Source organism: Anas platyrhynchos, chromosome 11, assembly GCF_047663525.1.
Source record: "Anas platyrhynchos isolate ZD024472 breed Pekin duck chromosome 11, IASCAAS_PekinDuck_T2T, whole genome shotgun sequence".
Taxonomy (NCBI): Eukaryota; Metazoa; Chordata; class Aves; order Anseriformes; family Anatidae; genus Anas; species Anas platyrhynchos.
Window position 1 is genome coordinate 7,497,661 of NC_092597.1, and position 21,325 is coordinate 7,518,985.

The following is a 21,325-nucleotide window of genomic DNA, read 5'->3' on the forward strand; positions in this document are numbered from 1 at the left end:
GGCAGTGCTTCCAGCTCCTGCTGATTTCCAGATGCGCCAGCTGATGGATGGCACGGCAACTCCATGTGGAGCTGGATTCATGGCAGCTGGAAGCTGCTACTTTCCATGGAAGCCTTTCTTCATTTTTGTGACTTAAGCTCTCAGCCACACGCTGGTCTTCCTATATGGTATTCAGTATTCATCCATGTGCTGACATTTTGACAAAGGCTTTTGGTTATTAATAACTATTTTTATTCATGCAAGTTTTTTTGTTTGTTTTTTTTTGTTTGTTTGTTTTGTTTTGTTTTGTTTTGTTTTGTTTTGCATGCTAATTGGCAGGACTGTGTGCATATTCTAGTGTCTCTTTTGAAAATACTGACTTTTCAGAGCAGTGTCAGTGTGGGTTGATATCCATGTAGATTGCCTGTTATGCTGCAGGTTAATTTAACAGTCTCCTTGCTGCCAACCTGCATGCCTTACCTTGTGCCAAAACAGGTCACTCTCTTACTCGCCATCTGAGAGCAAAGCTGATCAAACGGTACTTCTTTGTTCAGATGCTGATGGATAGCCGAGATCTTCCCCTTCACAGTAACGGGCTACTAGGTCAATTTCAGGCCAAAGAGCTGCAATTACTGCACAATGAGCCACGTGTAAATGAGCTTGTCTCATTTACCTTGTGCCTGCTTGAGATTACAGTTCTCATAATGCAGCACTGAAAAGATGGCATAACTCTGTAAGGCATACATAGTCTGTGATGCATATTCCATAGTATTTCTCACAGCACAATAAGGAGAGTGTAATACTATTCTATTTAGGTCTTTTCTTTTTTTTAATTATTATTTTATCCTCCCCTCCCCCCCAGCACAGGCCACATACTTTAAATAGACTGTAAACTTTTTTTAGAAAATGCATGAAAATATAGAGTTAATAAGGATGCTCTTGCATCCATGAAGAAAGAGCATTCTTCCTTCCTAGGTTTGGCATGATCCTTGCAAAACCCTGTTTACTTTCCAGCAGACTTGTGTATCTTTTGCGTACATGCAGAACAATTGAATTTCAAGGAAAGTGCTCTAGTATGGCCCTGTTACTTGACAGGTCTTATTGTTTCTTCCACCATATGTAGAGATGCCTTTCCATTTCAGTAGATCTTGAAAGATCATTCAGAGGAATAACATCAAAGCATACCTTGCATAGCAGTAGAGCCCCTTGTCTTTGAGACACACTTTGCATCTCCCAAGAAGTGACAGCTACGCTCTCCACAAGAACACACGTAATTGCTTATCTGACCTCCTGCAAACTCTGTGCCCGCTCCAGCCAGCTCTCTCCAACCCTGCTAAACGCGGTAAGGCCCTGCCGGCCAGCCCGCAGCTCCCAGATAGCACAGCAAGCCGAGCCTATTGAAAAATCAGGGTTACAGGAACCCTGCCTGAGCCGTCGGGGGAAAACACCAGGCTCTGGCACACCGTGGCAGGCCTCAGATGGGCTGCACAGCCAGGGGCACGTGTGCTGGCAGTTTTTGAGGCTGTGGGTAGTAGTGTTGAGTTTTCAATGTAATGTGCACGCTTTCCTTCGTTGTATGAATTCCTTGTTCCCATGTTTGCACATTATGTAAAAATTTTGGTAAGGAAAAAAAAAAAAACACAAAACAAAACAAAACTAAGGATTTCTAAATACAATGTAGTGATAGGGAGTCTAGGAAGGTATGGTCCCTGTAAGGTACTCCTAAAACCTGAAATCCCTGCATTTTCATTAGGTATACACAGAAAATGGGTATAAACATACAGGGACGTAACAGCATACCCAGTCAAATCTTGTCTCACCTGAATTTAAGTGAAAAAGTGTTTATTTGGAAGTTATGTTACTATAAATGTTCAATTTAACAGCAATATTTGTGTATATAGACTATTTGATATATAACTGTGGTTATGTTATTAGCTACAATCTATTAAACAAAGCATTGCAAGTTTAATTTAATCTGGTAAAATTAAGTTTACTATATATAAAAAGTTCTTAAAAATGAATGTATTGTCACCATATTGCACAGTTACCACGAGCATCTATCTTTATTTTTCCAAGCTGGAAAGCAGAAATGAAACGCAAACCAAGGCAGGCAAACTAAACCCCAAGCAGCTCTTGTTCTCGAGGCAGCAGCACACAGCACCCAAAAATACTCCTCCAGATGAGCGTGGGTTTTGTTTTTTGTGTGTGCGGGGTTGGTTTTTGCTGCTTTACCCCCCACAAGGTGATCCCATGCCCGCCTCCCGCTGAGGCGCAGAGCCAGGGGAGAAGGTTCCAGAAGGGCCCCGAAGGTTCCAGAAGCGGCGGGGCTCCTGAGGGGAGCACCTGGCCAGCCTGGGAGTGGGGGGGACCCGGTGTGGGGCTCTGTGGCACAGGATGTGCAGGTGGGCACCGTGGCGGTGGGGTGGGCAGCTGGCAGGCCGCTTCGCTGCCCTTCGGGGGGCCAGCAGGGTGGGCATGGCCTCAGGGGAGGCTCAGCCCCAGCGGGAGCCCCGAAACCCCGGAGGGTTGTGCGGGGTGGGCAGCGGGGCGGGCAGCGGGGCAGCTCGTCCTTCTGAGCGGGCTACAGCCAGATTGGGGGCTCAGCAGAAAAAGCAGGATAAATCATACCTGGGGCTGCTTTATTTTATTTTTTTTAAAGCATGCACTGAGCGGTTAAGCTTCTTCATAGCAACTACACACAGCCTGACAGCTGATATTTTAATGATGATACGGGGGTGTCAGACCTGTTAAGTCTGATAGTCTAATCCCCTTAATAAGTTATTAAAATCATATAAGTACATGATGCAAACACCGTAGTTGTTTTCCCTGTTTATAGCAATTTTACAGCTGTTGCTTTGCTGGGATTAATTTGTCTCCATGGGGTTTCAACACTATCCTCCCAAGTGCATTTTGAGAGCCTGTAATGTCATGTAATCGGGACCATATTATTTTTGTCGAAATCTCTGGGAGTGATGTAAGAGGAAAAAGGAAACTAGCTAACTCCCAACCATTTGACCAAAGGTTAAATTAGTCTTGGCCTTCTCCCAGCTAGACCTGAAGCTTTTCAGTCAAACATTTGTTCTGCCCTGCTCAAAAAAACTGAATTCATATCATTTCTTGTCTTTTCTCCCACCTTCCCCCCTCCTCTTGTTTTTTATTTATTTACCAATGTCACATGTTTTCTTTAATATGTCCTTACTTTTAAGGGAACACATCTTTGGGACAATAGATATCACCTGTTAGAGGCTTTGACCTTTGGTTGTGATAATTCCTACAGATTCTATGGAATGAAATGGGCAAAATACGCATTGCGATGGAAATTTAAGTAGGACATGTTACACTGTACAAGAAAACTTATTGTTTATAGTAGCTGCAGAATTTCTGTCCTGTCCAGTGCAAGTTGCCCCAAGCATGGCCTGTCATAGCACTGTGGGTGCTGGTTGTCTGCTTTGCGTGACGCTAGAAAATCCTGCAGCCGCCGTGCTTAGCTGGTGGTGTGAAAGTCTCCCTACAGACTGTTTCAGACCATGTACAGTTTGAGAAGCTTCCAGTGGTGAAAAACAGCTAGCATCTGTTGTGTGTATTCTCATGTCTTCTTGTACATACAGTGATGTATTCTGGTTTGGAATTTGTTCATATTTGTGTGTACACATAAAGGGCAAAAGATTATGAGGTTTGTGAGGTTCTTTGCGTTGTTTGGAAAGAACTTTGATTTCATTGCAAAAGGCTGGTATTAAAGTCCTTTGTGCCATGAGCAAGTGATGTCTGAAGGGATCAGAAACAACATTGGCCTGGTCATTAAGAAGTCTGGTAGCTTACCGCCTTTCTTTGCTGTGAGAGTGGGTTGTGCTGCCACAAGAACAGATTTTAAACAGAGTCAGCTGGACTGAGACAGGCATGACAAGAAAAAGTTACTTGGTGCGCTGAACTATAAGACAGATTCAGAATGTGAATGAAATGGGAATGAACAGGAAAAGACATGTATTTGGACATTAAGCCTTGATGAGAGTTCAGCGATACTCAACTTTTTGGAAAAGTTCAAACTATTTTTTAATGTCTTCTATCTGCTTTTCTGCTTATGCCTAGTTATATATTTTAAATATGGATTGACTTTTGTTTGCGTAATCTATCCTTAAAATCCGCACTATTTTGAAAAACTACAGAAGTACAAATCCTCTTGATGGCTGACAAAGACATAGTTTGGCTGTTCAAAAAGAGAGTTGTAATCTAAAAACACTATTTATGCAAATCAGAGCAGCAAATGTAGATACGAGGTGGTCACACGGTGATGGTCATGCAAATAAACTTTATCAATAACTACTTTGAAGAATTGTTACAATACTAATCCCGTCAAATCTTTTGTTATGCTACTTATATTCTAGTGTTCTCTATTTCCATAATACTTTAAAGAGCAAAAATTATGGAAGTTATAATCTGTTTAGGGAGTGTGTTTTTCTTCTAGTTAAGCCAATTTCTGGATGATAGATTTGCATGGGACTCATCAGCAACTCTTGTAGAAACAACAATAAAATAATTGAGGCTCATGCACTTGGAAATGGTACCTGACTTATACATTGATATGCCAGCATCTAATTCAAACTTCCAGATAAAGTTACATAAGTTCAGTACTAGTTGTTTACCTTTTCAGATTATTTAGGAGAATCTTTCAATCCTTGCAAGTGAAGCTGCAATTAATTAGTGTTAAGTATCACTATATGTGCTAGTTCTTGTACTTAGTATATGAACTAAGACCAGAGACTCATTTTCTTTTCCCTTAGCTCTGCTGGGCAGACTGTGGCCACCTCATGGGAAGTGAAGTTTCAAGACTGACCTTGCAAATTGTTCTCCTTGGGAAGAAACAAGTTGCAAGCCCGGCTGGGGGATGCTTCCCACCCTCGGGAAAAGCACAGCTTGCATTGCATCACTTGTTTGCACTGGCTCAGATACATTATTGTAGTTGTGAAGGCAGCTGAATTGTCTGTTGTGCCTGCTACCTTCTAGGATAACAACTGTACTACAAAAAGAAAATACCAGGAACTAATTGCAAGATCAAGCAGCTGGTGTGACTATATGCAGTATTGTTCAGTATTAGGCAGCAAAACCAGTACTGAGACTAGTGATAAAAGAGCAGGGAAGAACAGCATAACTCAAAAGGACTTTGGTTGTGACTACATATAAGTCTGTTTTCTCTATAATTACAGCTTTCTTTTACTTCATGCTTTCCTTTTTTTTTTTTTTTAAATAGTTTTGACATTGTCAAAGCCCTGTTGCGCCTGTGTTACAGTGCTGTTGTATCTTGCCACCCTGATGTTGTGAATCCTGTGAACTCCACAACAAAATTAGTAAGAAGTTCTAATCCAGGGTAACCCAGCAAGTTGCATACATAGTTATGTAACTTTGATATCAAATCATCAGTAGTTTTGAGATTAAAAAGTGAAACGTTTAATAAAATTTCTATTGATCTTGGTAAGGATGTACTTTTCTAGTAAGATTCCTAAGTTAGGAACCTGGTCAAGATGAATCACACCCTAAGTTGAAATGTCTGTGCCAGAGGTATTGGCATCTGAGCTATGGGCCCAATCTTCCATTGCGTCTCTAGAGAGCTGGTCAAAAGGGTCAGCAGGCTAGAGCTAGAGAAAATTCATCTCAGCCTAGAGCTCTGTCCTGAATGCCACCACTTGTGCTGGCTGGACCTCTATTAGAGATCCCACCCAATGGGCCCTCTCCAGACTCAACTTTTCAAAGGTTTCTAGATGGGCAAATTGTTGTCAAGCATAGACACAAATTGATACCTAAATGCAATTGCTTCCCTGAGCTAAAGCCTTGCAGATGCCATAATACCCTAGGTTTTCAGAGGTGCTGAACATTGTCAGTTCCCAGTGAGCTTGACAGGGACAAAACAACACTATGTCCTCTGCAAGCTCACCTCCTTGTAGTGGTGAGCGAATGCAGAAATGGGGAGAGAAGGGGAAGGCAAGGGATTGAACTCTGTGCATCCAAAGGAAAAAATGTAGCCTAAGCATGTGTTTGTGCATGCATATAAATAAATAAATAACTTGCCATCGTATATATGTATTGAACTTGCCACGTGGCTGTGGAGAAATGGGAAACAATACACCAAAACTGCAGTAAACTGATACAAGCACTGAGAAGGCTCATTTGTCTACAGTCAAGCCCCGGTGAAAGTTGACGGTATTATTTATTAGCTGAGAGATCCTGCACTGAGTATAAATATGTATAAATGAATGGCTGGTGTGGCTATTTGTAACAAGAAAAATCAGACCCCCTACTTAAGGTCTTAAAAGATCATTAGTTCCTAAGAATTTCAAGTGCTTTCTCCAGCTCAAGCATGTCAGAAGAGAAAAATTTTTCAGTTCTGCTCCCACAGATCTTTAGGCAAACAGAATTCTTCTTGTAAGAGTCTTATCAGTCCTCAGTGTATGTGTTTGCATGTATTATTTTTTTTCTTTATAATAGTATGGTAACAGTGTTTATATGCAAGAAACATGGCTCAGGAAAGGAGGACAACAGGAGTCAGGAGATATTTGTTTGGTTCCAGCCTTTGAGGCAGATTTTCCTCTGTAATCTTGGGATGAGTTGCTGCATTTGTTTTTCTCAGGAAGATCCTTGTCTGTAAAAGGGCAATAATAATTATTTTATTTTATTTTCCTGTCTTTTCATTTTACTTGCAAAACCTTCAAGGCCCAGGCTAAGTTCACAATGTTTGTAGAGGACAGTAGGGCCATGGTTTTGATTGACTGCGTATAAATAATCAGGTGATCAATTAACACCCCCCCTTTTTTTTTGTGCCATGATGTGCACAGAACATTGACAAAGATGATGCAAAAGAAAACAAATATTGTTGTCCCTGCAGGCCACTGCAGCTGAAACAACTTAATTTTATTAGAACTGTCGAAAATGAATGCTTACCTTGCAACTCTGATTCCCACTCCTTGTAACATTGGTTTGTTACCATCCAAAACCTATTTGTACTGTAAATATGTTTCATAAGGAGTGTCCATATCTGTACTTCAGTGAAGAGAGGACAAGTTTCTTTCCAGATCTGAATTTCGTGAGCAGCCCTGACCTAAATGAGCAGCTGAACCAAATCTGTTGATTTTGATTCTGTCTGGGGTCTGGAAGTTTTGAATATTATGTGAGGCTTATGTAGCTTGATTTGTTATGCATAGAGGAGCCTTTCCATCTAGATTTCTAACATTACGATGTCTTAAAAGACATTTACAGCAGGTTGTAGAAGAGGCACGCAGGAGGTGTAACCAAGTGCATGACCAGAATCAAGGCATGAGGCCACACGAGGTATGCCGAGGATTGGGGGGAAAAAAGGAGGTGAAAGTCTATTTAAGCCACCCATTCCTGCTTCCTTTCCCTTTCTGTAATTTATCCTGGTTTATCGGTTGTTCTCTCTGCTCAGGAATACCTGCAGCTACTAATTAGCCCATGACGGTAATGGGAGATGGATTGTGACTCAAACTAAAGTAAGCAAGCATGTCTTCCAGAGCTTTAGTAACCTTCAGCAGGGAAATTCTAAATTATGGATGGAAACCTAGGATGTCTTTGTGGTTATTTATTTAATAATTTAAAGGTTATAAAAACATGTTTGAACAATGAGTTCTGGCCATATAGTACCTTTGCTGCTGCTTACTTTCCTGATAAAAACAGATTACAGAATCACTTGCTGTAAGAGGTATGTTGTACTGGCCATTTCCAGTTCTTTAACATAGTTTTTTGCAGGCGAGACTAATAATGACTTACTGAGCACTGCCCATTGTGACCGAGTCCTAACGGTCAGTCATGTTTGCTGCCTTGGGCCCTGCAGTCGAAATTACCCAGGAGCAGAGTGTGATGAGAAGCTGCTGCCCAGCTTGCCCGGTGTTAATGGCAGAGGTGGAAAATACTAGCAGAGACTATATGCATAGTTAAACATCCAGTGCTTTACACAGTTAGACCCTCTGAAGAGGCACCAATTACTCCAAGAGGAGTAAAAATAAAGAAAAAATAAGTCAGCTAGGGAGAATAATGACGAAGAAAAGTTGATTGTCCTATATAAACAGAAGACAAATTGGAAGAATCCCATCAGTTTATTCTCCTTTGTCAGGCTGGTGGTTCAACATGCTGTACTGCTCTGTGCAACGTGGTTCTTGCTGCTGAGCACAACTTTCACAACTAAAGCATGAAATCTACCTGCAGTCTTTTGAGCTTTGTGTAGAAAATGCTGAGAACACCATTTGCAGAGACCTTGGTGTGGTGACTTAAATTGCTCCTCCAAAAAAAGGCTAATAACAATAGAGCAAAGCATGTTTTTTTTTTTTCCTACTTAGGCTTTCAAAGTTCTAGAAGCACCATGAAATCTCTTGGCCCAGAATCTTAAACTTTTAGAAACTTTCAGCAAAGTGCCCCTACCCAAGCAGAATCTGCAGTCCACAGTATGAATTTTGCATGAGAAAGAATGGGGGGGCCCCAAATGTTTGAAACTGTATGCTAGAAGGCTAGCTGGTAATTAGTCTTCCTAGAGTGGACATTGTAAAAACAAATCATCAAGCCATTTGTTGCTGTTCTACCTAAGAACACAGTAAAAAGTCTCCACTCCAAAACCCTGAGAAAGAGCTCAGAATGTTCTTTGTGTTTTTAAAACAGAAATCATCCAGCAGCTCTGCATTTTAGCAGAGCTGTGCACCAGCCCTTCTATAATACATTTGCAGATCACTGTAAGGGAGAAATCAGGTTGAGAAGCAGTATTCGTGGTGATTTTATCATGTTTTTATGTCTATTGGAATATGAAATTAACTTAAAACATTTGGCCCAGAGCCTTGGCTATAAAACTGCTACAGATGCAGGAGATGGGAGCATATTTCTGGGTCCTTATGAAAGGCATTGGGCAGCTGGAGTCTACTGTCATTTTCCCAGCAGAGCAATCTGAAATGGTGGTAATCAGAGGGGTTCACAAAAGGGAATCTAATGGCAGTTGTGGAGGGGGTCAAATGTACAGCATTCCCCAAGGAAGCTCCTTTAAAAGTCCATTTTACCAGTGGCATTTCCTTGGCATTTTTTCCCATAAATATTTGGCAAACGGTGTTTGTCCTTGGAAGGCAAATGCTGTAAGACTTGTAGAGAGCCGGGACTGCGGCAAAGGCAGAGCAGGGACTGCAGAGGGTTCTGCCGCAGTTTCATTATGGGAGTAAGTAGTTCTGTCTGTGGTGATGGGATCACAGAGTCAGCCAATTTATCAGTCCCCAGGAGCTCTCTAGCAGTGGGTCCCTGTGGCCTCAGGTGTGCGTACATACTGTGGAGAAACCTGGGATGGATTCTCAGAGCAGAGTCCATTGCCCCAGCTGGGTTTGATGCCAGGACAGAAAGGACACAGTGCTCTCAGCAGCCTCACCAGACTTACCCCCTCCCCTGCACTGGCTGTTTGCAAGCCCCTGTGACGAGGCAGGCCTGCTGCAGCGTGGCATCCTACGGCATCTTAGCGTACTGCTCAGCAGCCATGGGTTGGTAGCTCTAGGAATGTGTGGTTCTTTGGAGACCAGGTGTTTTTCTCCTGAGTTTAACTGCCAGGTTGTCTTTAAAAGCACATGACACTGGAATAATAAGGCCAAAGAGTATTTGGTGACTTTCATGGACTTTTTCAAATGCTTGATTTGAATAAAGGCTGTCTGGTTAGTCCCCACAGCCGTACAGCCTGGGGATAGGGTATCCCACTGTCCAACCCCATGGGAGAGCCGTCCTTACACTGCGAATGAAGAAGCTGGGAGTTGTGACTGTCAAGATGCAAGGGGAGTGCTTTAGTCATCATTGCTATTCTGCAGTTTCTTGGTGAGGGCGAGGAGTACCTTCCCATTCAGAGTCCCAGAAACCTAAGTACTTGTGAAGTTCTGAATTAAAAACTTGAAGGAGGCTTCTCTTGCCAGGCACAGACTGCTTTGGGATTGTATGTCAGGTGCCAAAGCCTGGGAGAGGTTTTGGACCAATAGAAAGCAGGAAACAGCAGAAACTTCAGAAGAGATCCTGCTCAATGTCCCGGCTTGTGGTCCCAGGAGAGTCTGAGAAAACCAGTGGACTGAGAGCTGGAGCCCTTTTGCCAGGGGAGGCAGTGCAAACATTTGATTTTTGTTTGGCAGTGACAGTGAGCTGCATACAAATGTCTCACTGCTGTAGGAAATAGGAACTCAGCCATGCATACAAAGAGCGGGGAAAAACCCCAAGTGAAACAAGTTGATATTTGTACAAGTTACACCAGCCTCATCGTGAGGAGAAAGAGAGTGGCTAAACCAGGTCACTAAAAATGATCAAATTGTGTGCATGCATGTGCTTGAGTTCTTTGACAAAAGCTAGCCATGGATTGTTGAGAGGCCAATGTAGCTAAGTACTTGCTTTCTTACATAGATAAATTGCCAAAGGAAACATTATCCAAACAGTTCCACTTCAAAGGCAAGACGACAAGCTTTGGGGAACTTGCGGTACTTTCAGTCTGGACAATAACCAAGTGTAAAATGTAAAATATACATGTTTAGGAAGTAGGACACATGCCGTTCAAGACAGGCCTTTCCCATGCTCTCAGACCAGTGCAGCTTCATTTGATGTGCAAATGCATGATGTGTGATCTGTCCTGGCAATGTGCTGCCTGCCAGCAGCACAAACATTTCACAAGCACCCTTTTGGGTTACTTCAGCACGCTGTGTGCGCAGCCTCCTTGGCAAACTCTGCAGCTTGAGCTTTTCTTACAGTGGATTGCCGTGATGGTTGCACAATCCAGGTTCATTTAGCAGGTCTCACCAAGAGACACCAGGCAAATAAAACCACCTCAAAACTAGCATGGAATTGTAGTAGTGGATGACAGATACTGGGATTAAATGTCAATAGAATTAATGTTAAGCCAGGTTCTCGCAACAGATGTTCCAGCCTTCCTGTGTGTCTGAAACATCTGGGCATTACATCTGATGGCAAGGGTCCTCCATCACATGTTCATAAATGTCACCTGAAATTGGGCAAAACAATGTTCTCTGGAGTGCTTCCTGGCACTGCAGGCACAGCCGTAACTAGCCGCACTGTATGCAGTGCGGGGCAGCCCCTCACTGTTTGATGGCACTCACCCTGTAAGACCGTGGAAATGCTCACTGTGCAGAAGCAGTGGCTCATGGGTGCAGTCCTTGTCAGTAGTGGCTTGAGTGGTTTTAAATTTATCAATACCAGAAAAAGGTAGCTGGGGTCTTTACAGTGTAAACAGGCTTCATTGTACCTGTACTGGAGGCAGGGGAGAGCTTGGCTTTTGTGAGGGTTCAAGATTTAAACTCAGCTGGCTGAACTGCTTAGGAGTTAACCGTTCTTAGGAAGAGCAATACGTGGATGTGCTTTTTCTGTTCCTCTGACAGTAAACTAAGGGGATTAGGGACACCAGGCAACAGCTCTGCTGCCTTCAGCCAGTTGTACCAAGAGGCAAGTCATCTTTGTGCCTGTGTTCCCTGACAATATGTTCTTTGGGGCAGCTTCTCAGTCATAGGTGTGTGTAGCCTCTAGGTCTCGGTCTTACCTAACTAAGCATGTGGTGCTAAGCAGTGCCCCGACAGAGCAGCTCTGGCTGCACAGACGGTTTGGCCTGCTCTTCACCACTAAAACAGCTGAGCCTGCACTGTAGCCAGATGAAATAATCTGTTGCTTATGTTGCCCTTGAATTCCAGGGTGTCAGTTCTGGTCCTCTGTAAAAAAACAGGTAAGTGGTTATGGAAACCAGCATCCTAGCATTCCACGTTGTGCAGTTTGGAAGATGAAAGTGGGACTGCAACACCTAGTAGTAGTGTATTCTAGCTGCACCTTAGTCCCATGAAATAGTACCACTACTCTCACATCACCCTAACTCATTCTTCCAAACGGCCCAACTTCAAAAATGCTGCTTTGCTTCAGAATTCTCCAAGTTTTCTGGCAAAGCCACACTTAGTTCCTTGGTACCTGTGTGCTGCCAGTGGACAAGGAAGATATAGAGCAAGTTAATAAACTACATTTAATAAGGAAAAGGAAAAAAGATGCATTTTATGCAGCTATAGTGTAATTGCTCACAGAAGCCTGTCTGAATTGCTTGGCAATGCTGATGGCATCTAATAGCTACAGATACCTTTCCTGATTCCTGCTACAGAGCGCTGTAGTTGTACAGCACTGTGAGTGTCAGTCCTTGCGGTATAAGGATGTTAGAAGAAAAACCACGTCCTGTGCTGATAGACGTAGCATGCAGTAAGTGGAGGTATATGGATACAAATGAAACGTGGCTGTAAATGCAGCTTTCCAGAGCTTGTGGTGTAACCATGTGGAGAGCTGTGTTGGTGTCCTGAATTTAGTGTTGTTTTGTTTTGTTTTGTTTTTCCAGGAGGAGGAGTGCTCTTTGTAAATGGGAATAAACAAATATGTTAGTGCTATTCAAGTAGTATCCGTATCCATCACTTTGTCTGAAAGCCATGAAACTGAAATTCTGTTTGCCTTTGTACACAGCCTTTTTCCAGAAGCAATGCACATTTATTTCTGAACTCTCACTTTACTACACCTGTATACACATTTATTGATACATTTATTCTCACTGGTTGGGAGTCCATGGGTTACTTATTCACTATGGAGTGTTTTGCTTCCTTCCTTAGATGACAAAACTGTGTTTTCAGTGGGTTCCAGAACAATCTTCCTTCCTTCAGTTCTCTTTTAGAAAAGTACTCCTTTGCGTGTGCTTCTGTAACTGCGTGGGGTGGTGAGAAGGCTTGCAACTAGGTCAGAGACAGAAGGGAGGGGATATGGACAGTGCTCATTGTCTACTCACAGTCCCATGACAGTGTTGTGCGTGCCGCTAGTTAAGGCAAGTAGAAGAGAAATTTTGCTTAATATATTCCTGACAACCCAGACTTTCTGGAATAGTTCTCCTTTTTGAGAATGCAATTCCACTTCTAGTGTTAATTTTTGTTCTCTGCTATCCAATCTGTTTTAGTCAAGTTACTTTATCTTCAGTGATTGCCTGTAGAGTGTTGATTAAACCAACAGCATTATTCTGTGACACTGAGGTATAACCAGTGCTTGCCATACAATGAAGTAGCTCGGAGCTATTAACTGAGTAGTTACTTTATCTAAGTAGGCACCATTTCAAAAGAGGAATTCTGTTCCTAGCAGTGAAAGTAACCCTGGAATTAAGGGATTGCTTGAGGGGCAGTTGTGTAGTACCTGGCCGTGTGAATTTTATTGGCTGTCAAATTAGCATTCGGTCTGTTCTTTTCCCCTGTTTCAGCATTTTGAAATTAACATAAAAAGATCTGAGTGTTAATTTAATCATCTCTCTGACTCATGTACTGGAGGAAGAAAAGACATGGTAATTTTTTTTTAAACATTATCCAAAGCTCAAGCTGTGATGCAGCAGTTTGCAAGGGTGTCCCACTGGTTCTGGTCATTTCAGACCTTCCCCAATAGCTAAACTTTATGACCACAAGGGTGAGGATGAACTCTGGCTATGACCTGGATCTGCAATTCACAAGTGTTTTTCATACAGCTGCAATAATATTCCAGAAAATGTAATTGGCCTTTTACTTCATTCACTTCTGCAAATGAAAATAAAGCTACTGTGAGAGCAGATCTTTTGCTAAGAAAATATTTTTTTTAATATTTTTATAGCTCTGTCAACAATAAAGGAGTCTCACAGTCTAAAGTCTTTCTCTAAACCTTTTTAATGGAAAAAACTTCATAGAAAATATCCTTTTACTTTTTTAATAACATATAACTATATACATGATTAAAAACTGTAACAAAAAGCTGCAGGGACAGGAAAAATGTTTTGTTGGATCCATGCAGATGGTACATTTAAAAAAGGATTTTACAAATCCATGTACATCAAATGGAGCTGCAGTGACAAGGTTGAAAAAATGGCAACTCTATATTATTTACCTGAATGTACAGGGAATAGAGCACAGACATACAAAACACACAGAAAGAATACAAAAGAGTACACAGTGTAAATGCTGTTACCACAGGAAATCTCTCTCTTTCTTTTTTTTCTTTTTTTTAGGTAAATAGGAGAAAGGAAGTAAAATCTCCTTTTTCACATTTTATATTGCAGTTTAAAAGGTAACTAATTATTTGCTGTATTTTGTTTTTCTTAACTCTGGCATACACAGTAGAAGTATATGGCACCTGCATTTAACAACTCAGGAATATTTGGATTCATTTCCATGTCTGTGAATGCACTGTCATTTCTGAATAACATCGTGTATACATATTGCTTTGAAAACACATGATATGCAGATTGACGTGAGTTAGAAGTAGAAAATATTGAGGGCTACAACACTACCAAGTGCTGTATACCGTTGTCCTGGTCCTGCAGTGTATTTAAGGGCACACACAAGTTCAAATCTACGAGGAATTGCTCAGAGAGTAAAGTTAAGTACGTGCAGAAACAATTTGCTAAATCAGGTCTGGAGTTTTCAACAGTTCGTAGTATACACTCTGCAGCCAGAACTGTTACACCTGAGGCCATAACTCTGTCCTTACACCCCACAGAATGTAGCTACAGTAGATGATTTACTGTACTTCTAAAATACATTGTCTTAATTCTAAGTTAAAACTTAAAGTGAAACCTTAAAAAAATGTCTGGGGAGCTCTACATCTAGAAAGAAGATGGGGATAATGTTTAGTTTGTTAATTGCAAGTTGGAAGAGATTCTGTAGGCAGCAGAAAATAGCGTGTCAGGTTTTAAACATCTTACTTCTAAAAGATCATGTTCATATTTTTGTCCTGGGCTCAACAAAAAGCAGACAACAATGAAAATACGGTACTAGCCAGTAAGTTCACCTAAGGCTCCCAAGCATGGCGAGGATGGCAAGGCATAATTTAATAAGAAAATAAAATCAAGCTAACTTCTTGACAGGTGGGCTTTCGCTAGGTTCTTCCTGTGGTAATGAATACTTAATGATTCTCAGTGTAATCACAAGCAGTTTACTAGCAGACAAATAAATGGAGTCTGTGTGTGCATATACTTGTTTAAAAAAAGAAAAAGTGAAAACAACAACAGTGACAGTAACAACAACAAAACTAAGCAGGCAATGAAAGTTGAAATATTCTGTGAAGCCTTGGGATCTGTTCCTGTTCTCCTTAGCACTCTTCCACCCTGTCTGGCCATGCTCTTTTGGCAGGTAAAACCTTTTAAGTCCCTGTAAGTGAGGGAGGATTTCTGCTTGTAACAAGCCATAAAATAATTATTAAAATAAGCTTTGAAAACCAAAACACTCTGGGTCATGAAAGCCAAATCTCATGGTATTTGGATTTCATTGTCCATATAATGATTTAGTACCTTCCCCAGTTTAACCTCTTTATGTGAGCATGCTAATTGGAAAGTTGCCAATATACCAGTTTTGGGCTGGTTACAGTTCACAGCCTTACATTTTTTTTCAAAACACGAATGGTACTTGATTATGTTGTTTGATCCTAGTATTTTGGGTAAATTTGGCTTGTAAAGCCCTGTATGAAACAAGAATGTCAGAAGAAGGCAGGTCTGCTTGAGAAGGCAACTTGAAAGCAGTAAGACTTACTTTGTTTATTTAAAGAAGAGATAAATGTGTGTATGCATGCATTTGAATTTAACAGTTTTATAACTAGAACTGTTATTAAATGATGTTCAATAGCAACTTTATCTTGTTATGGTAAGTTTTATAAAGATGTAACTCTCAAGAGAGTTTAATGAAAGCATGCAGAGTTGGTTTGCATTCCTTATGCAATTATGTGCCCAGTATATATGCTGCAACTTAATTTCTTAAATACATTTTGTGTAACACTTTTTATTCCTGAGTGCTGGTCTCCATAAAGAATACAGAGGGTGGCATCATGTGCTCTTCTGCACAACATGGTCTTCCATCATTTTAGGAATTCTTCTGAGGGATCTTTATTGTCACAGTTTTAACTTCAGAATATTCTCTCAATCCACTTTCACCCCTAGAAAACAAAATGCAGGTTCATCTTAGACCCGAAATTAATTCTGTATTGAGCAAAAACTTGTAAAGTGATTCTTTGACGAAGTTAAGATATAACCAACATTTCTAGGCATAGGTTTCTGTTGTACAGTGATTTTGTACTGGTTTTCCTTTCGTGATGTCTTTCAGAAAACCTGAATATGAAGTTGCAGGCTAGTCATAAGATCAGTGGATGGCTCCAGCATTTGATAAGGAGATACAGAATGATATTAAACCCAGAAATAGTTACCGTCCCTTGATGGAACTATTGGAAGTGAACTGATGCACTCTGTCCTTTCCAGATCCTGAAAATGTTCAAATACCGAGACCTCTACTACTGACCAGTGAATTTACTGCTTGTATCTGCACCCAAGAAAAAGAAGGTCTAAACAGTACTATGGAAAACGAACTGCTCACAACTTTGGATAAAGGTAACAATGACACCTAACCCACTGGTCTTTTTTCCCTGACAAAATGTTCAGCAGCAGAAATCAACATTTGCACTTACTGTGAAAGAGAATTCAGCCTGCTCGTATTTCCACTAGGTAGCTAGAAAACCTGTTTTTGTCCTGGCACAGCTTCTTATCTAAGATCCTACATACTTTTAGAAGCTAGTCACTTACTAGGTCCCAGTCATCTGACACATGACTCTGTGGGATACATGTTCTCCTTTGTGTAAGTGATGCTCAAGAAATGTGTTTCTGAATGCTTTGTAGATTTTATTGTAGTCAGCTCTGGCCTGGCTCATCTCGTAGACAACTCTGCTGAGGCGCAGAGCAGCTATGGCATGGCTTCTTGGACGTTTTGCCTGTCTCCTCTTAGGTACAGATACTTGCACTTTGCTGTGCATATTTTCGGTGATGGAGATGTGTGTTCTAGTCAAGTCACAAGTTATGTTCTGCTGGCTGCTGTGTATGTAAAGCAAACAAAGTCCCCACCTCAAAACATGCACAGTCCAAGCCCATGAATGGAGGTTCTCTTCTATATGAACTTATATGAGGATTCTTTTGCACAAGCACTTAGAGTCATTTGCTTCTTGGTTAAATTCTTATCCCCATCCATAAAACACACCCAGTAATGTTCTCTTACTTATATTAAAACTAAAAAATGCTGACACGTGCATTATCATATTAGCATGTTTAGCGTTTGACACTGCCTTCCCCCTGGATCCAGCTATGCAGAATTTAAAATCCCAGCTATACCATAAAGAATATTTCAGGGGAATTCCTCAGAATCCCAGTCTAGTAAATGTTGTTTTCAGAATGGAGTGAGGAGCCACTGTTCAAAGCAATTAAAACCTTCAGTCAGTCCCCAGTGTCACATAGCCTGCTTTGTGTTTCCTTCTATACTGTATGTTTTACACAAAACATAATGTTGGGGGAGGAGTCCTGTGACTTTCCCTGGAAAGTTAATGAATTTGTGCAGAAATACAGCATTTACCATCCTATTTCACCCTACATGCAGTTTTGAAAAGTTGCCAACACGCTTCAGCTTGGTAAGCCTTACACACAGTTGATGTCTAACTCACTAAGGCTGGTGTTTTACTAAGCATTTTAAGATTCACCAGAGCCTAAGTACAAGCAAGGAAATATATTAGTGAAGATTCTTTAGCATGAGAAGGGATCTGATTGAGTTGGACCACCTCACCCCCAGCTTTCAGGGGAACGTCTTAGATTTGTTTCCAAAAGGATGAACAAAACAGTTATTTATCAGACTTAGCTGAGACACAAAACCATTCCTTTATGGCATACTAGAAGCTGTCACCAGGAGTTGCATGGAACCCAAAAACTAAAACTAGTAAGTCTCTCTGCATGAAAGTTTCTGCTTGATTTGGTAGTAATGCAGCTTGGCTCCAGACATCTGATGAACGCATTTTTGCAAGTCAATATGTAACCTGCCTCACAGTATCCAGTGCCTTTGTGTATGTTCCAACTGCCAGTTGTTTTTTTTTTTGTTTATTTAGTTGGGGTTTTGTTTGTTTGTTTGTTTTTGTTTTTTACCTTGGTCTGGCAAACAAAATTAGTTGTATTTATTGGTCTAATTCTTCATCTCAAGGCTTCAGGGCCTTGTGCATTTGTATTCTGTCTGAAAGTTTGGAAGCGGGCAGTTGTGATGAATTCTAAACCAAGTGTTTTTCTAAAGTTAAAAAGGTTTTCGTGCTGAATAGGATGAAGGGTAATTCCAGACCATCAGAGCAGATGAGTCAGTGCATGTTCAAAGGGCTTGGTTGTCCCCACAGCCTAATACAGGGAGGCAGGGAGCAATAACATCCTGTTCTATGGCAACTTTGTGTCTGTTTGAATTGCAGTTTGGTATCAGGGTGAGAACAAGGTTTGTGTCTGTGAGAGGGAGGAGCCCAGAGGTCAAGTTTGCATGATGCTATCCTTTGGTTGTGGAGGTGTGAGGGAAGGGGAACAAATTGCTCTCCAAAAAGAAATGGTATTACATACCCTCCTCCCTTCCTCAAGCAAAGAGAAGAATGGTAGAAAAAAAGAATTACAACTCCAAGGCCTTTGCCTACTTGCACTTCTTTTTGGAAATGCAACTATGCACTGCTGTAGCTCAGAGTCATACAGAGAATAATAATTCCCATGACAGTAAATGTTAAGTCTGAGGTAGAATAGCACCTCCTTCCCTTGAAGATATTTGGACAGAGACCAGAATTCTGGGGGACTTGCCTGATTTTCAGTTCAATTTTACACGACTCAGTTACTGATAAGGAGCTTTAAAAAACTGTAAATGTAAATGAATTGCTCCTTAAAATTCCTTCGAGAATAAAATAATATTATACTTCTTTAAGAATAAAAGAATACTGTAGCCTTAAGGTAAACAGAAATCAGTTCCATACTGTACAAGAGTTTGGGTTCTCTATTGGTATGCACATACTCTGGTACATTTTGTGGGAGTGTAAAATGAGCGTAGCACATCTCAACTTTGGGTTCCTATTTTCCCAACGTGTGATAAAAATCTGTGAATTTTAATGCAGGAACAAAATAAGTCCCAGATAATACATTGCTAGCACAAATATCACAGTGGCAGAATTACAATCTGGCTAAAACATCGTATTAGCTTAGCAATGGCACAGATATGTATGAACACTTTCTTGTCTTGTTTTTTGTTCTTTAATTACCAGACTCAATATTATTTATGCTGTAAAACATATCACTTAAACACAGGGATCTAAGAAACCTTGGCATTTTAATAAAACATATGCAGATATAAATTGGGGGGGGTGAATTAGACGGTGATATCTGATCAAAGAGGTTGTGAAGGGAGTAAAATAATTACTCATAAGCAGGTTTTCAGGCATCTTGGTGTGAGAGAGATGATTGCCATTCCAAACATTGCCTGTTTATGGTGAGTATTGTCAAAGCTGTGGATGTGAATCAAGTGTACAGCTATCACAGATTTTTCCTTGGGAGTTGGGGTGCTGCCTGATTCTGCTTCTCCTTCCCCTCCCCCCCCCCCCCCCACACACACTTTCTTTTGCAAAACTCTACAATACTAATATGTGAGTATTTTGCTTGCACAGTTAACCTCCCTGAAGTCAGTGGGGTCACTCTTGGGTGTCAGGTTACTCATGTGCTCTTTCGAGCTTAGTAGTTTTAGAATATTTTCACAATGATAAGAGTTAGATGAGCTGACATATTTATGCCAGTGTGAGATCACCTCATAACTCATGAATGTGGAGAATAGTATGAATGTGTTATTCAAAGTACTCCCTAATGAGGGAAAATATTTCAGACTACATAGAGCTCATTTTATAGATCAAGTTGTATACTTCAACATATTTAAAGTTTTAAAGAGTTTGACCTTAGTTTAGTTTTACTGCTGAGTTTGCCATTAGCCATTAGCTATTTTGAAATCTTAGGTGAGACATATCTGGTATAAATGCCTCCTGCACAGAAATTAATTGAATCCTTTGTATGCACAACCAATCTGGGGCTGACGCAATTGCTAAACATTTTTGTGATTGTAATGAGAACTAAAAACTGCTAAGACTTTCAGTTAGGTACATGGGACAGCATTTTAGAAGGTAGCTCCGTTTCAAAATATTTGTGACTTTGTTCTAAACGGAATAAGACAGAAAGCTTTGCAATGGAAGGTGATTTTTTCTAAGGGATAGAAACGTATTTGTGTATTGTTCTGTAGGCCTGATTTCGTCTAACATTGTTTATAATTCTGGAAAAGACAGACACCTTTTTAATTAAATTCAGATGATCCTATACTGATAAATTTAGCAAAAGGAACAGAAAGGAAAAAAAAAATGTAAGAAAGCAAAATACATGGCAAAACAACTCTGAAACAAGTACGACAAATGAGTCAACAAGCATAAAGCAAGATATGAAAAAGAATCTTTCTGGAAAATTGCTGATTAATATGGAGAAGGAAAACTTGGAAAACACAGGTTACAGTTTGAAAAAAATACTCAGAAATTTTCAGTGTCTTTCAGAATAAGAAGGGACTTCTTGTAACTCATTTTGTTGTGTTAAAATAAATAAATAAATAAGGAAAGAAATGGTTTTTCCATATAAATTGTTTGCATTTAGAGCTGGCAGTGGTTATGAGTCATCTTACACTATGCCCTGATCCTCTGATGGGAATATGTCCTGATCTTAATTTGCATTCACTAATGTTTGTTAAGTTGTAGAGCTCAAAATAGTTTAGACGACAGCGGTGTAATACTTACATCTCTCTCCCATTGCCAGACATTTTGAATCCTCCAAAAGGACTTTGGGCATTTAAGGCATTGTAGCAGTTTATCCTGTAACAGGAAAAGGCATTAAGTCCAATTGCACTGTCAGACATGTGGACAACTCAGGAGATACTGAAACTCATGGAGCTAAGGATACTGTATAGCTCTTAGTAATAACAAAATGGTCTCTTGTTAAAAAGAAAGGAGGGACTTAAGCAAGTTTCTACTCCTTGCTTTAAAGAGAGTGGGATTTAGCTTGTGAGGACTGGAGGAGGGCACTGAACACCTGGATGTTTCAGTAATGGACTGTTAATCTGCTGACAAATTTCAGTGCCAGTTTATAACACAGAGCTATTAGGTTTGAATTTGTCCTTTTTCCACCTGATTTCTCTTGGATCTTTAGTGTATCCAGGCTTGACATATCAAATTGCAAGCTATTAAACTTTAGAAGTGTCACTTCCTACACCTAAATACAAGAGAAATAGGTGTCCCTTTGGTTCCTTCAGGTTGTAGAAAATACACGATTTCTTATGCCTCCAGCAGAAACCTCACAGACTTCCTCTGCTCCACAGAAAGGATAATTTACACTGTTTTGTTTTCAGCAATGCTGTTCAGCGGAGTAACTGGAAGGTCATGCTAACAGAAAGCAAGGCACTTTCCACTTTCAGTA

The 21,325-nt window shown here is 40.6% G+C and overlaps 1 protein-coding gene and 1 long non-coding RNA gene across 7 annotated transcripts in view; one reads left to right on the top strand and one right to left on the bottom strand.

The window, feature by feature from the left end:
* The first annotated feature begins 2,295 nt into the window (after positions 1-2,295).
* Positions 2,296-21,325, top strand: part of LOC106014680 (uncharacterized) — a 65,928-nt gene continuing 46,898 nt past the window's right edge. For all 6 annotated transcript variants that reach the window (XR_011812142.1, XR_011812140.1, XR_011812143.1 and 3 more), the window contains exons 1-2: positions 2,296-2,381; positions 16,262-16,390. This is a non-coding gene — a long non-coding RNA (uncharacterized lncRNA). The remainder of the gene's footprint in view (positions 2,382-16,261; positions 16,391-21,325) is intronic.
* The window catches only part of ALDH1A2 (aldehyde dehydrogenase 1 family member A2), a 55,698-nt gene continuing 48,040 nt past the window's right edge, over positions 13,668-21,325 (bottom strand). Inside the window, exons 12-13 of the mRNA XM_005011936.6 lie at positions 20,650-20,724; positions 13,668-15,942 (exon numbers count right to left, since the gene is read on the bottom strand). Of these exons, the coding sequence (XP_005011993.2) occupies positions 15,870-15,942; positions 20,650-20,724 (148 nt within the window). The 3' untranslated portion in view covers positions 13,668-15,869. The remainder of the gene's footprint in view (positions 15,943-20,649; positions 20,725-21,325) is intronic.